Below are 13,016 nucleotides of genomic sequence, written 5' to 3'. Positions count from 1 at the left end.
TATGCGGTCCTTAGAAGAGGTAATTCTGGAACAGAGCCCCCTTGCAGGTCTGGGCTGTGAGTTGATCTCTGATCCCTTCTCTCAAATCACAGTTAGACCCTGCCTGGACAGTTTCCTCAGCTACTCAGTGTGCCACCTGGTATATCTGATTGAGTTGAGAGCTGAGGAAATTACCTTTCAAACATAATGCTGGTCAGATGAGTTAAGTAAAATTGGCCAGCAAGATGGGGCCCTGCAGGAAGCTGAGGAGTCATGAGTGACAGCAGGGGTCTGCCCCTGTCATACGGGCATAACATCCCTGTCATGGGACCCCTGCTCCCAGCCTTGAAATGCTGAGGCCAGCTCTACATTGGTTAGCTGCTCTGTCCGCTTTCCAGTTCCTTTTGTGTTATTTATCTTCCTGTGAAAATGAAACCTTTCCTTAATCCACTAATGCCAGCCCCTCAGCCTTTCATGTCGTACCAGGTTGCAATAATTTATGTTCCGGCTTGGGAGCTTCTTGGCAGAGCAGCTTTGCTGAGGACCACCCTTAAGACACGCTTAGGACTGAGACTCGAATGAACAAAGGAAAGCAGAGCTTACTTGTTTTGAGTCTTCCCCATTGTCTTCAGGGAGAACTTTGCAAGGAGGAAAAGGTACCAAGAGCAGGCCAGGTTTTGAAACAACTTCTGTGGCAGACAATATGCATAAATTAATATGAGGGTCAAATTGTGCAAAGACAAAAATGCCACAAGTACATCCCATCCTGTGACTTCCTTAGGCCCAGAGCAAGGCCAGTAATCCTTGTTACAGAGGAAGGAGACAAACGGGATAACATTTTCTTGCTGAACTCTGTTCTGTAAAGCCAGTGAACATAATTGTATCACAGTGATTATGTGAATATAAGTGTCAGAATGTGGAAGCTTGTCAGCAAAATCAGCTGTTTATTAGTGGAAATATTTATATGAGGGAATAAACCCCAAACATGTATTTTGGGGAAATGTGTGTCTCCATTAATCAAAACCAAGGATTCTGTTTTTAATTTTTAAAAAAATGTCTCTTTTAGTAGCATTTTAGTAGCTGTGGAGCAGTGACTGTGTGAATTACAGAATGGATAGCAAAATGCTGTCTTCTGTAATGTACTGTACAGTATAATTAAAATTCCTTGAGAAGCCTTCTTTTTTCAAGGAAAAGATGATTTAAAACTCCAACCAGTTGTCCAACTATTTTTTCCTGCTTACTCACATACACGCTGTAGCAGAGATGAACCATGTAGTCTATAGGATCTTCATTTTAAAATAGTTCCTATTCCAAAGAAAAATCTGTTCTTTCAGATTATGTTGAATTTCACGTCAATGGATTTATTTAAAAGTCGCCTTTGCTGGTATGATTATGTGGAGGTGCGTGATGGCTACTGGCGGAAGGCTCCATTACTGGGTGAGTAGCTGTTCCATATTAATTGCATTTTGTGTGTTCTACTTCAAGTTTATTGTGGGGGAAAAAAACGACAGAGCAAACAAACAAACAAAACACCATAAACCAGCATGGAAGGAGCTGGTTTACCTGGAAGGAGGCTGTGTACAGGCAGTGCACTGGCCATGCATTAATGTCTCCATCCAGAGATGTCAGTTTGCTGTATTAACACCAAATGATCAATGCTCCAAGTCTTTTGGTAGCAAAGACTTTATTCCTTCCTTTTCTAGCTTGAGAACTGAGGCAGAGAGGGAAGTGAGTGAAGGGCATGGCTGTGATTAGAAATGTGGTCTCTGGAGCTTTACAGTTTTTTTTTCTATAAGATCTGAGTAGAACCATCAGGTAATAAGAACGAAACAGCCATATAGGTCCTGCCCCAAGCTCCTGCAATTTTCTCCTTGAGAATACAAATCATGGAATCATAGAATAGTTTGAATTGGAAGAGATCTTAATGACTTCCTGAATCCAAGCCCCCTGCCATGAGCAGGTACATCTCCCACTAGACCAGGTTGCTCAAAGCCCCATCTAGCCTGGCTTTGAACACTTCTGGGGATGGGACATCCATAGTTTTTCTGGGCAGACTGTTCCATACATAACAGTCTGTACTTTTAGCAGTGAAATTGTCTCTGGGCCCAAGGATTACTGACCATGCCTAGGATATCAAACTGTGCAAGGGCTCTCTTCTACGTCTGCTCCCAAAGTTCTCAAGAAAGTGCAGGTCCTCCTCAGTGTCCTCCCTATTCATTCCTCTGCCTCCTCCTATCCTAATTGCAAGTTTTCTCCCACCCTGAGTGGGCAGTCAAAGTTCCCTCTTACTTTTCCCAGCTTTGCCACTGGCTCTGATCCTGATCTTCTCACTTCAGTGTCCTTACATGCTAACAGTTACTTCCACCTGAAAGTAAAGAAGCAATCACCTTGTGTAGCATCACCAGCTGCGTTAGAGGTGCTGTGCCCAGTGCTGCAGCACATATCTGTGCTAGCGTGAGGTCAGTGGGGTGATGGAAGTTTAGGAGCCGCGCTCACCTTAGCCCCATGGGAAATTCCAGCTGTAATACAGAATGAAGTTCTTAGGCTGGAGCTGTACTGCTCTCTAGAGGTTTCTATGGGCCTGTGTTTCAGCACGGAGTTGGCTGCTGTTTTTATTGCTTCCTGTTTGTTTTGGGGTTGGTAGCAGCTATTGTTTTCTGCTGCATATATATCAGGTAACATCGCTCCAGTGGCTTTAACTTAGGTCCCCGTTATTTATTTTTTTCTGTGGAGTATTTCAGAAGCCAAGCCACCTCCCTGTCACCTTCATGCAGGTGTACTTGTGAGTGTTTCCATCTGGAATGAGACACCGCTTGAGTGGCCACAGCTCCCGCAAGGGGCTGAGCCCATGAAATTAGCTCGGAAGAGGCAGACAGACGGCAATTCAGCAGGGGGCGGGGAGGGGGATTAGTGTGAATTGTGAAAGCATGGACTTCTTGCAAAGAAAAAAAAAAAAAGTACATGTGCGCTGCATATTTTCCCAGGGAAGTGTGTGAAAAGCCAGCCTTTAAATGGTATATAACTTTTTATGAATGGGCCCTTTATCATGTTCTGAGGAGCTTGATCATTCTAGTTCCTCATCTGCGTTTCCTCTCCTTGACACCCGTGTTAAACTGCAAGTATAAATCCAGGAGGCAGTTGCTCAGTGACCCTAGAGGAAGGAGCTTTTTGCAGCACTGATGCTGTTTGTTAGTATCTGGGAGTGGAGATGGGAGATGCTATTGTTATGCTGCAGGCCTGTGTCATGCTTCCCCAGCAGTGCTGGGCAGCTTTGGGGCACAGAGGCTCAGAACAGAACAGCTGAGTATAGCTCAGGTGTAGACTAATGTTTGAGTGAGGGACTCCACAAGGGGAAAAAGTTGAAACTGCTATTGGAGAGAAGTGAAGTTCGCAACTCCCTTTCTGTGCATTCTCATTTGCCCTGACTGGCCTGTCACGGGGGCAGAACTCTTGCATCCCTGAAGGTCATCAGCTTCCTGAGGCTGCCAAATGGTGAAGATGAGGCAGGCAGAGACAAAAGTGGCAACAGCTGATTATGGGCAGACAACTACACAGGGGGCCTCTTGGCTTCTAGTGCACAAGATTCATGCCAACCATTCCTCCCTGAATACACAGGAAAGTCACAATCTTCTCTGCCAGTCAGTCAATAGAACTCAAAAAATCCATTTCTTTATCCACTGTAGGGAACCATTAATACAGCCTGCTAGTGGAAACTAAGGTGTTGTCTTGCCAGTAAGGCATTAACCAGGTTCTCACCCAATTGAGGGTTTTCAAAGGAGAGAAAAATTGTCTGGTTTCACAAGGCCAGGATCAGGATCCTTATCACTACTGTCCTGACTGAATTTTAACCTAAGTAACTGCTCTCTGCCCCTGTCAAACTCCTACTGGGAATTCAGTTGGACAAGGTGCCAAGGCCTTCAGCACATAGCCCTGCTGTTGTCAGCTGAAGTGAAGAACTGTGTTTGCAGTATGTGCTCTTTGTGCATACTTAGTGTTTGTTCTGTTTCCCTGGGGAGCTTCTGGGTGAGACAGGCAGAGGAACACTAGAACTGAGGGTTTTTGAGGTGTTTTGGGCTGTTTTGGCAGAGGCCTTTTGCAGCTGTTCTGTTTTAGGATTGTCCATTGCTGAGGGTTTCAGGTATATACCAGTGCTGATGCATACCAGAGAGCTCATGGCAGAGTACATGGTGGACCAAAAAGGCTCTTGGTCACAAAGAGATTGAATGGCTATGAAAGTTTAACCTCAAAGAAGTAGGTTTACTGGAGGAGTAAGACCTGAGGATGAGATAAGGGACTTTTAGCACCAGTAACAGGATGAGCTGTGTTAGATGGTTCTTTAGGGATTCCGTATAATCCTCTTAGCCACATCCCACCCTTGGTTTGACTTGGACAATTTGGTTTGGGTGCAAATAGCTGAAGGAGTGTCCAAGATTTAACAGGTGGAAAGGGCATTCCCTAATGTCCTCTCTCCAGAAGGACAGGGAATGGTTCTCCACCTTTGTCAGCTCATTTGTCCAATCATGTAATTACAACAAGAACCCCTTTGACCTTACCAGGGCAACAAAAGCTGAATCTGTGACTACTGGATTCTCCTCCCAGCTGAAGGAAATCTGTATTTAATAATGGAAGAGAATTAAAATTAATGGGGAAAAAAGAGAAACTCATTCAAAAGTATATGTGGTGGGAGTGAAAGGGTGTTTTACACAAGCACTGCTCCTTGAACCACAGATTCTCTTTGCTTCCTAGAATCACCGGTGCCTGCTACCAGTAGGTGTGCTGCCAGTCAGCCAGGAGATCTTGATTGTCTCTTTCCTGCCTTCTAGGTAGATTTTGTGGTGACAAGATCCCTGATCCAGTAATCTCCACGGACAGCAGGCTGTGGATCGAGTTCCGGAGCAGCAGTAACATCCTGGGCAAAGGCTTCTTTGTGGTCTATGAAGGTATAGCCTCTAGCTAGAAGTATGTTGCATTACATGGAGCAGTCAGAACAGGATGCAGGGATTTATGGAGTCACTAGGAGTTCAGCTTCACCTTGTAGTTAGACACAGAACCCACTCTTGCTTTTATGGCAGAATTTGTGGACTGTTTCAGCAGACCAAGGTATGGATCTTCCAACTAGATCATCACATTTTTTCTGGAGAATAGGATAGCAGCACAGGGTAATGGCTTCTGCTCATAAGCCAGGGTGCTGTTTGCCCTAAACAGCCTCTGCAAGCAGCCTTGTTATATGTAGCAAGGGTTGCTTCTAGTAATTTAACAAAGTTCTGTTTTAGGCCATATGCTTTACATCACTTAATGCAGCTTATTTTGTTGATGTTTTTTTGCTTAACTCAAATGCAAAGCCTGTGCTTTGGTTTCATCCTTGTGTTTTACTTACAGACGATTAGAAATTAGCATGACACATTTTCTGCAGATCAGGTACTTTCAAAGTTTGCATGACACTGGGATGCTGAGACTGCTTCAGAGGAGGAGCAAAGTCACTAGTAACATCCCCTTTCCGTATATGCTTATTTTTGACAATAACAATTCTAAGATATATTAAAAGCTTTCATTGTTCTCTGAGCAACAGGCATTTTCTTAGAAGTACCAGTGTCCTCAGCAGTAGTGAGTTTGAGTGGAATGGTACCAATGATACATCATCTTTCTGCAGCTGCAGGAACAAGCATGACATTGGAAACCCAGTGCTGAGTGTCCAATATACTCATGAATAATGATATTAACAGAGGAAAGCAAAGAAAATGCAGGACTGTTGGGGAGGTGCAAATAAAGCATATCAGGACTTCACAACAGAGTGGGGTTGGCACATACTTTACGCAGGAGAAATGTCTGGTTTCTGCAGGAATTGTTGGCCAGAGGCAGAGGTAGCTTGCCTGATTTTTGTGTTTCTCCTGAGAAGCAGCTATTGCCTGGACCATGCGGTTTGTAACACCCCTTTTATGGTAGTTCACATGAATGAGAAGTGATCATATTAGTGGGTCTCTAATAGACTGTTTTATTTAGGTTTATTGCTTTTGTGGGCCAGTCAGCTTAGTTCTTTGCACTGGAGGATAACCCACTGTATCTGCTCTAACTTTGAAAGAAAAAAGAAACACAAAGAATGTTCTTGGGAAGCAACTTCTCTGTTCTTCATGATGTGTGTTCATATGGCATCATGGTTTATATTGATAAGTGATATTAAAGTATTCCTTTATATATATATGTATATATATATGTATGTATGTATGTATTTGCTACAACCAAAAGTCAGTTTGCAAAACTTCATTTTCCTTGGATAACTGTCCGTATATCCTGTTGATGAATAAGTGACCCCTATAGGTTCATTAAAGATGAGCAATAATCGTTTCACTTAATTTCTGAGGAGAGCAAATGGAAATGGTATGTGTATCTAGTGGGTCAGACTTTGCGTCCCTCTGACTGTTCATATTTTCCTGCTTCTTCAGGGTTTCAGCTTTCTATGTAATCTTTTCCTGTAAGCAACTTCCCTTTGGAAAGGTGGGAAATCTATTGCCAATTCTGAGAGCAAGTACAGATTATGACTTGTGGAAGCTAGTTTGTAGCAGTGATGGCCCACTTTTCTTTTCTTAACTCAGCCTCATCTTGTTAGAGGAGCAGGTAATGAGATTGTCTGCATCTCTCTGGATATTTTATTTGCTGAAGTGGGAGAATTTCCAAAAATCTTCCACAATCTCAATTTCCCTCTGATTCAACTGCAGATAGATAATAGCTTGTTTCTTGCCTTCATTGTCAAGTAGTTTGCTTGGATGCTTTATGACTTCTGTGTCTAGGCAATAAGGGTAATTTTGATTTCCAAGAGAGACTGCTCTGAAGTCTTAAATTTCTGTTAATTTTTGTCGTAAAGTTTTCTGCATTGTTGTTAATTACTCTTTTTCTTTTGAACTCTTCTCCCTCACATATTGAAAAGTCAAGGTGGGTCTTACCACTGCTTCTCTGTCCTCTTCTTTTCTGGGAGTGCACCTAAACTTTCATGCATTCGAACTTTGCTGGGAGTTCTGTGGGTGAGGACTGATTTTTGGATTAGATTCCTCCAGTTCTTGTCTCTAAAGTTTTAAATAGATGGGAGAAAAGAGATAGAAGCACGTAGCCAGGTAATGGTAGAATTATTGTATAGTAAATGACAGGAAGTCAGTTTAGTGAAAGTGTCCTCATTTTTTCAGTCATATTGTTCCTTTTCTTTTGTTATATTCAAAATGGAGAAGATGCTGGTGGTTTTGTCCTATAGGACTGCTGGCAGCCTCAAATTTATCATTGTTATTACCTTCTCAGGCTCTGTCAACGGTTGTTCTTTTAATTTAGCAGTTAAACTCTTCCAGTACAGTTAACCACCTAACTGAATATTAGTGTGAACTACTGCCATGGGTAGATAAAAAACTGTTTGCAGGCTGACAATTTTATGGCCGTTAAAAAAGAAAAAAGACTGTCACTTTTTTTGGCTCTTGTAGTCCTCTTTCTGTTAGGTGGGAATACAGTTCACTAAAGGGTGCCTCGGAGGGAGCACCACTTGTAGCTCTGAATATGTGACCTTGAACTACAATCTGAATTGTGTTCTGCAGCTGAATTTCAGGTGCAGCTACTTGGTTGTGCCTTAGCTCTGATTCTCTAAGAAAGAAGTTAGCACTGCACTAGTGAAGTGCTTCTTTTAAATAGGTTACAGTTAAATATCAGCAACTCACAAAGCAAAACCAAGACCATGTTACCTGCTATAAGCAATTTTTAGGACATAAGAAGGCTCATATCCGCAGAGCTAACTCCCTCCAGATGCAGGACCTTGCACTTGCCTTTGTTAAATTTCAAGAGGTTCCTGTCTGCCCATCTCTCCAGCCTGTTGAGATCCTTCCGAATAGCAGCACAGAACTCTGCAGTATCAGCTACTTCTTCCTGTTTTGTATATTCAGCAAACCTGCTGAGGAGGCACTCTATTCATTCATCCAAGTCACTGGTTTAATTTATTACTCAGTTAAACAATACCAGACCCAGTATTGACCCCTGGTGGACGCTACGAGCTATAGGTCTTTAACTAGACTGCTGCTCATGACATCCTACTGAGACCTGCCATCCAGCCAGTTCTCAGTCCAACTCACCATGCGCTCATCCAGCCTGCACTGACTGAGCTTGCCTATGAGGATGTCATGGGAGCTGGTGTCAAAAGCCTTGCTGAAGTCCAGGCAGACAACATCCACTGTTCTGTCATCTGTCCAGCCAGTTGTCCCATCACAGGAGGCAGTTAGGTTGGTAAAGCATGATTTCCCTCTGGTGAATCTATTATGCTGACTATTCCTGATCACCTTCTTGTCTTCCACATGCTTAAAGATTCCTCCAGGATAAGTTTTTCCATCACCTTTCCAGGGACTGAGGAGAGGCTGACTGGCCTGTAGTTCCCTGGGTTCTCTTTCTTGCCCTTTTTGAAGACTGGGGTGATGCTTTCTTTCGGTTTTCAGGCATCTCTCCTGCTTGCCACTATGCTGAATTGCTATTGTCTTTGAGGTCTCTTCTATTTTTGTATGAAACCAGATTTTGTATTAAGTTATCTGTTCTTGGTCTTTAAATTTATTCATTTTTTCATCTAGCACAAACTTAATTTTTCATGCATGGTAGTCAGCCTGATGGTCTGCTGGTGAACAGCTCAACTCACGCTTGTTAATGCTGCCATCTTGTGGTTGGATTAGATTTGCAGCTGTTCGTGTTTTTTTTTTTTTTTTTTTTTTTTTTAACTTCCATCTTTTCGTGGTCCTTATTACTGATTGTAGGTGTTAAGCAGTTATGGAGGTGACCTAGAGTGTGAAACACACAAATCCATAAAATTCTTTGTCTCAGTGAGTTCGCCTTCTAAAGAGGTTGGTACAGCACAACCGGAGATGCTATTAAAGACATAATGTTAGATTTTTAAAACCTGCCATGACATTTGTGTTGCCTTTGTGCAAGAAGTGTTACTGATTCAGATTTGAATGAGGAAGAATGCTAACTATGGAGCAGGCTTTACCCCTGCAATGTCATGTTTTTGATGCTTGTTTTTTATGAAGCTATTTGTGGTGGAGAAATTCACAAAGATGCTGGCCAGATCCAATCTCCTAATTACCCAGATGACTACAGACCTTCCAAAGAGTGCATATGGAAGATCACAGTTTCTGAGGGCTTTCACATAGGAATCACGTTCCAAGCCTTTGAGGTGAGAAATGGCATTGTAAGCTCTTGAACAGATATTGTTTCAGCTCTCTAGGTCCTTTAAAATTAAAAGGGAAGTAATATAAATAATAATACTAACTTAAAGAATTTTTTTTGGAGAAGTTCAGACCATTATTTATCCTCACCAGAAGTTTGCTCAGAAATTTTGAAGCCAAGTTTAAAATATGATGAGTTTTCAAAAACTGTTAGTCCAGATAGGAAGAATAAGAAGGGGCACAAAATTGCTGATTATGTTAAGTAGGGGATTCATGAATGCTTAATACTTCACTCTGGTCAAATGAAACTGAATGTTCACAATCCAAGCAAAAAACCTTCCATTGGCGTTACTGGGACTTGGCAGATTCCAGGGTGTCTGTGACTATCCAAAGAAACATCACACTTCCACATGGCAGACAGTCCTTGAAAAGCTCAAAAAGATTTTCTACTATTATAGGATGTCTTACGCTCTTAAGTGCTCGATGATCTATTTCTGACTACTAACGTGTTAGTCACAGTCAGAAGTGGACAGGACCTGGGTTTGTACATAAATTCCATCTAAATAATTGGTTGCTGTGGCTTGTGCACCCTTACTGTGATTGTCCAAGAAAGAGCTGACACCACTACTCCCTGACTGTAACCCCAAGGCTATTCCTTGAGCACATTTGTTTGTAGTTGCTCTTCTCTATTACTTACAGCTTCTCATGAAAAAGTAGCTTGTAATGGAAAAAGTCAAGGACTGAGTTTCACTGGAGGGTAGCCATGAAATAGTTGTAGACCTGAGATGTATCCGTGTTTGAATGTGATTTCAGCTGCAGGAGTGACAGCAGCCATGAGACATGCAACTCACTGTGAACAGTTTGGGATGCTGCTTTCAAAGCTGATCTCTGGCCAATGTCTAAATGGGTAGCGATCCTGACTCAGCTGTCATGCTAATGAGCTACAGGCCCACCCTTTTCTATTTGCAGATTGAATGGCATGACACATGTTCCTATGACTACCTGGAGATCCGAGATGGCCTCACTGAATACAGCCCGTTGATCGGTCAATTCTGTGGCTATGAGAAGCCAGGAGATATCAAGTCCAGCTCAAATAAAGTATGGATGAAGTTTACATCTGATGCAACCATCAACAAAGCAGGCTTTGCAGCAAATTTCTTCAAAGGTATGTGATCTCTGGTACCTCTCAAGGTTGAACTTGGGGACCACTCATCCCCTAACCTACTGCCAAACTGAAGTTAGCATTTTATCTGCTTTTAGTTAAAAGCTTTTCGACTTATCTATACAACCGCCAAAATCAATTCTATACACAAGTTGCTTTGAGAGTATAGAAAGGTTTGATGTTGAGGCATGAACATCACCTTACTGATGATCACCCTCAAAAAAGGGCAGCCTTTCTTTTATGGGTCATCACGAGCACAGACACTAGCACCTTGTGTGGAGTAACACAGGTATTAGCCTGTGATCTTATTTTCACTTGTTACATAGTCTTTCAGAAAATTATCACACACTACTCCACTAGATTGAATGTGACCCCCATTTATTTGTGCCAGGGGATCCTGATATTTTCAAAGAAGGCATTAGTACTGTATAAAGAGTGTTAAAAATAACCCTCTGCTTTAGTTCTATTCCAAAAGTATCTGTTGGAAAGAAGGTAAATTGAAATATAAGTAGAATCCCAATGAAAACTTTAGAATGCTTTTAGAAACAAACATGTTCCTAATCTGAGATCCTTTTCAGGAAGATGCGAATGAAGACAAAGATTTTTCTTAAGAGCTGAATCCAAGCCATGGTTCTTTACCAGCACCCTGGTGGCTTGATAGAGGCAGAAACCAAATATATAACTATTTGGGAAAATACCCTGATGCAATATACCCTGATGAAAATAAACTGATGCAGTTGCTGTGAGGTAGTACCTAATAGCTGCAATGCCAATATTCGGATTGCATAAGTCCTTTATTTATTTCTAATTCAACTTGTGCCTTTGTATTAAGGGTGTTTACAAGATCACTGACAAATACTGTCATGTTCATTCCAGTCCCTGGACAATTCTCAGAGTGCCTGGGTTTACTTGTTTAAACTTCTCAGGTTCCATAGAGATACAGATTTCTTCCTCAAGACATGTTGGGTTCTTTCAGGAGCTGGTAGTGCAGGGGGATTGTGGCAGGAGTATAAAACTGCTTAGAGTGAATTGTTAGTACAGGTGCAGACATGGGTATTGTCTGTGCAATTTTTGCTGGCAGACTAGAATTTGCAAAGTCTGCTCAAACTTGCATGTGTGAACAAGAACAATGCAGTTTGTGGATGTTAAGGGTGTTGCTGAGTCCCTGCTAGTCAGTCCAGCTGAGGAGCGTAAGTGTCTTTGCTTGGGCCAAGCACCACAGTAGCCACAGTTACACATTTTCTAGCCGACTTGCACTGTGGGCAGAGCTGATGATGGTTTGCAAAAGCTGGGTAGACATACCCATAGTCTGTGTGGAATCCCAAGCTGAGATCTGAAGTCTGCAGACTACCTCCATATCCAGAGGGATGTTGCGTGAGTACCAGCCACTCCCTGAACAAAATAAATGAACAAATTGGATGTCTCTGCAGGCACTCAGACTACCATCCATACCTGATTGAGCCAATGGGTCAGTTTTGCCCTAATATACTATGAAAGAAATAGAGCATAAATCACATGTCTTACAACACTGAAAGAAAATAACTCAGCTTAAAACAAAACAAAAATTGATTTTAAATTTTGCTTTGTGACAAGTTGCAGTGGTAACTTCTAACTTCTCAGAGAAAATAAACCTGCAAGCAGCTCAGAGAGGGTAAGTCATTGATCATGTCCAAGAGAGAATGACAAGAAGATATGAAGAGCAATTACTTCTTGTCCAACCCTTTGTGTATATCTCAAGGGAAAGCTCTAAGGTTGTGCTTCATTACTTATCTTCATTTTGGTAACAGGTTGTTTATATCACTGAATCATACATATTCTGTACATGGTTAAAGTATTAGTTGTGATGTGTTTGACTTATGCTCATGTTGTGCCTTTCTACCTGATGGCAAATATTAGTGGAAAGACAATACTTAGTGAAATATAGCTGCCCATGGCCAGGACGTGAGAATTCATGTCCCTCCCATTGTGAAGACTATATACAGTTTTTTGTTTGTTTGTTTGTTTGTTTTATGATTGTAGGAGAGAACACCTGTCTTTCCTCTCAAGCACATAATTTAACAGCCAGATTAGAAGCTATTATACTGTGTCCAAGTGTGGAGCAACAAAGGAATGCTCTACTTTCTTCATAGTGAATCCACAAACAGAAACCAGAAAATGAAATCTCTATGTATTATCCTTCTGTCCAAAAGTGTTGCCCGAGGAATGTGAGGGAAGTGTGACTTGTTCTGGTTTTCTCCTGACAGAGATGGATGAATGTTCTCTGCCGGATAATGGTGGGTGTGAGCAGCACTGTGAGAACACACTGGGCAGCTACAAATGCACCTGCGAGCCTGGCTATGAGTTGACAGCTGATAAAAGGAGCTGTGAAGGTGGGTGATGTAGAGATTGAGGCATCTCTCCGTAGGGTGGGTACTACAGCTAACAAAGGAATTGAACAAGCTTGGAGATGATTCTCCTTTTCCCTTCAACATCTCTGGTTCTGTTTATCCCACCTCCCCATCAACTCCCTCCGAAGTTATTTCTGTTAACATTAAGTTTAGTGAGAAAAACTGAAAATAGAGTGATTGTCTACTGCTAAATCCCTCTAAAAACTGATGTCCTTGGTCAGAGCAGATCTCCCATGATCCACCATGTGGGGTAGGGGGAACATTGGAAGCTGACAGCTAAAGCTCCTGGTCTGGCTTCCTTAGGCTGGATGC

At 42.1% G+C, this 13,016-nt stretch overlaps 1 protein-coding gene across 1 annotated transcript in view; it reads left to right on the top strand.

Annotated features, from left to right (window-relative positions):
- LOC116491639 (tolloid-like protein 2) overlaps positions 1-13,016 on the top strand; it is an 83,746-nt gene that overhangs the window by 61,655 nt on the left and 9,075 nt on the right. Inside the window, exons 10-14 of the mRNA XM_032191778.1 lie at positions 1,314-1,416; positions 4,803-4,919; positions 9,018-9,163; positions 10,125-10,320; positions 12,561-12,686. Of these exons, the coding sequence (XP_032047669.1) occupies positions 1,314-1,416; positions 4,803-4,919; positions 9,018-9,163; positions 10,125-10,320; positions 12,561-12,686 (688 nt within the window). The remainder of the gene's footprint in view (positions 1-1,313; positions 1,417-4,802; positions 4,920-9,017; positions 9,164-10,124; positions 10,321-12,560; positions 12,687-13,016) is intronic.

Source organism: Aythya fuligula, chromosome 7, assembly GCF_009819795.1.
Source record: "Aythya fuligula isolate bAytFul2 chromosome 7, bAytFul2.pri, whole genome shotgun sequence".
NCBI classification, from domain to species: Eukaryota; Metazoa; Chordata; class Aves; order Anseriformes; family Anatidae; genus Aythya; species Aythya fuligula.
Note: the sequence above shows the minus strand (reverse complement) of the source record. Positions and strands in the feature narration are given on the sequence as shown.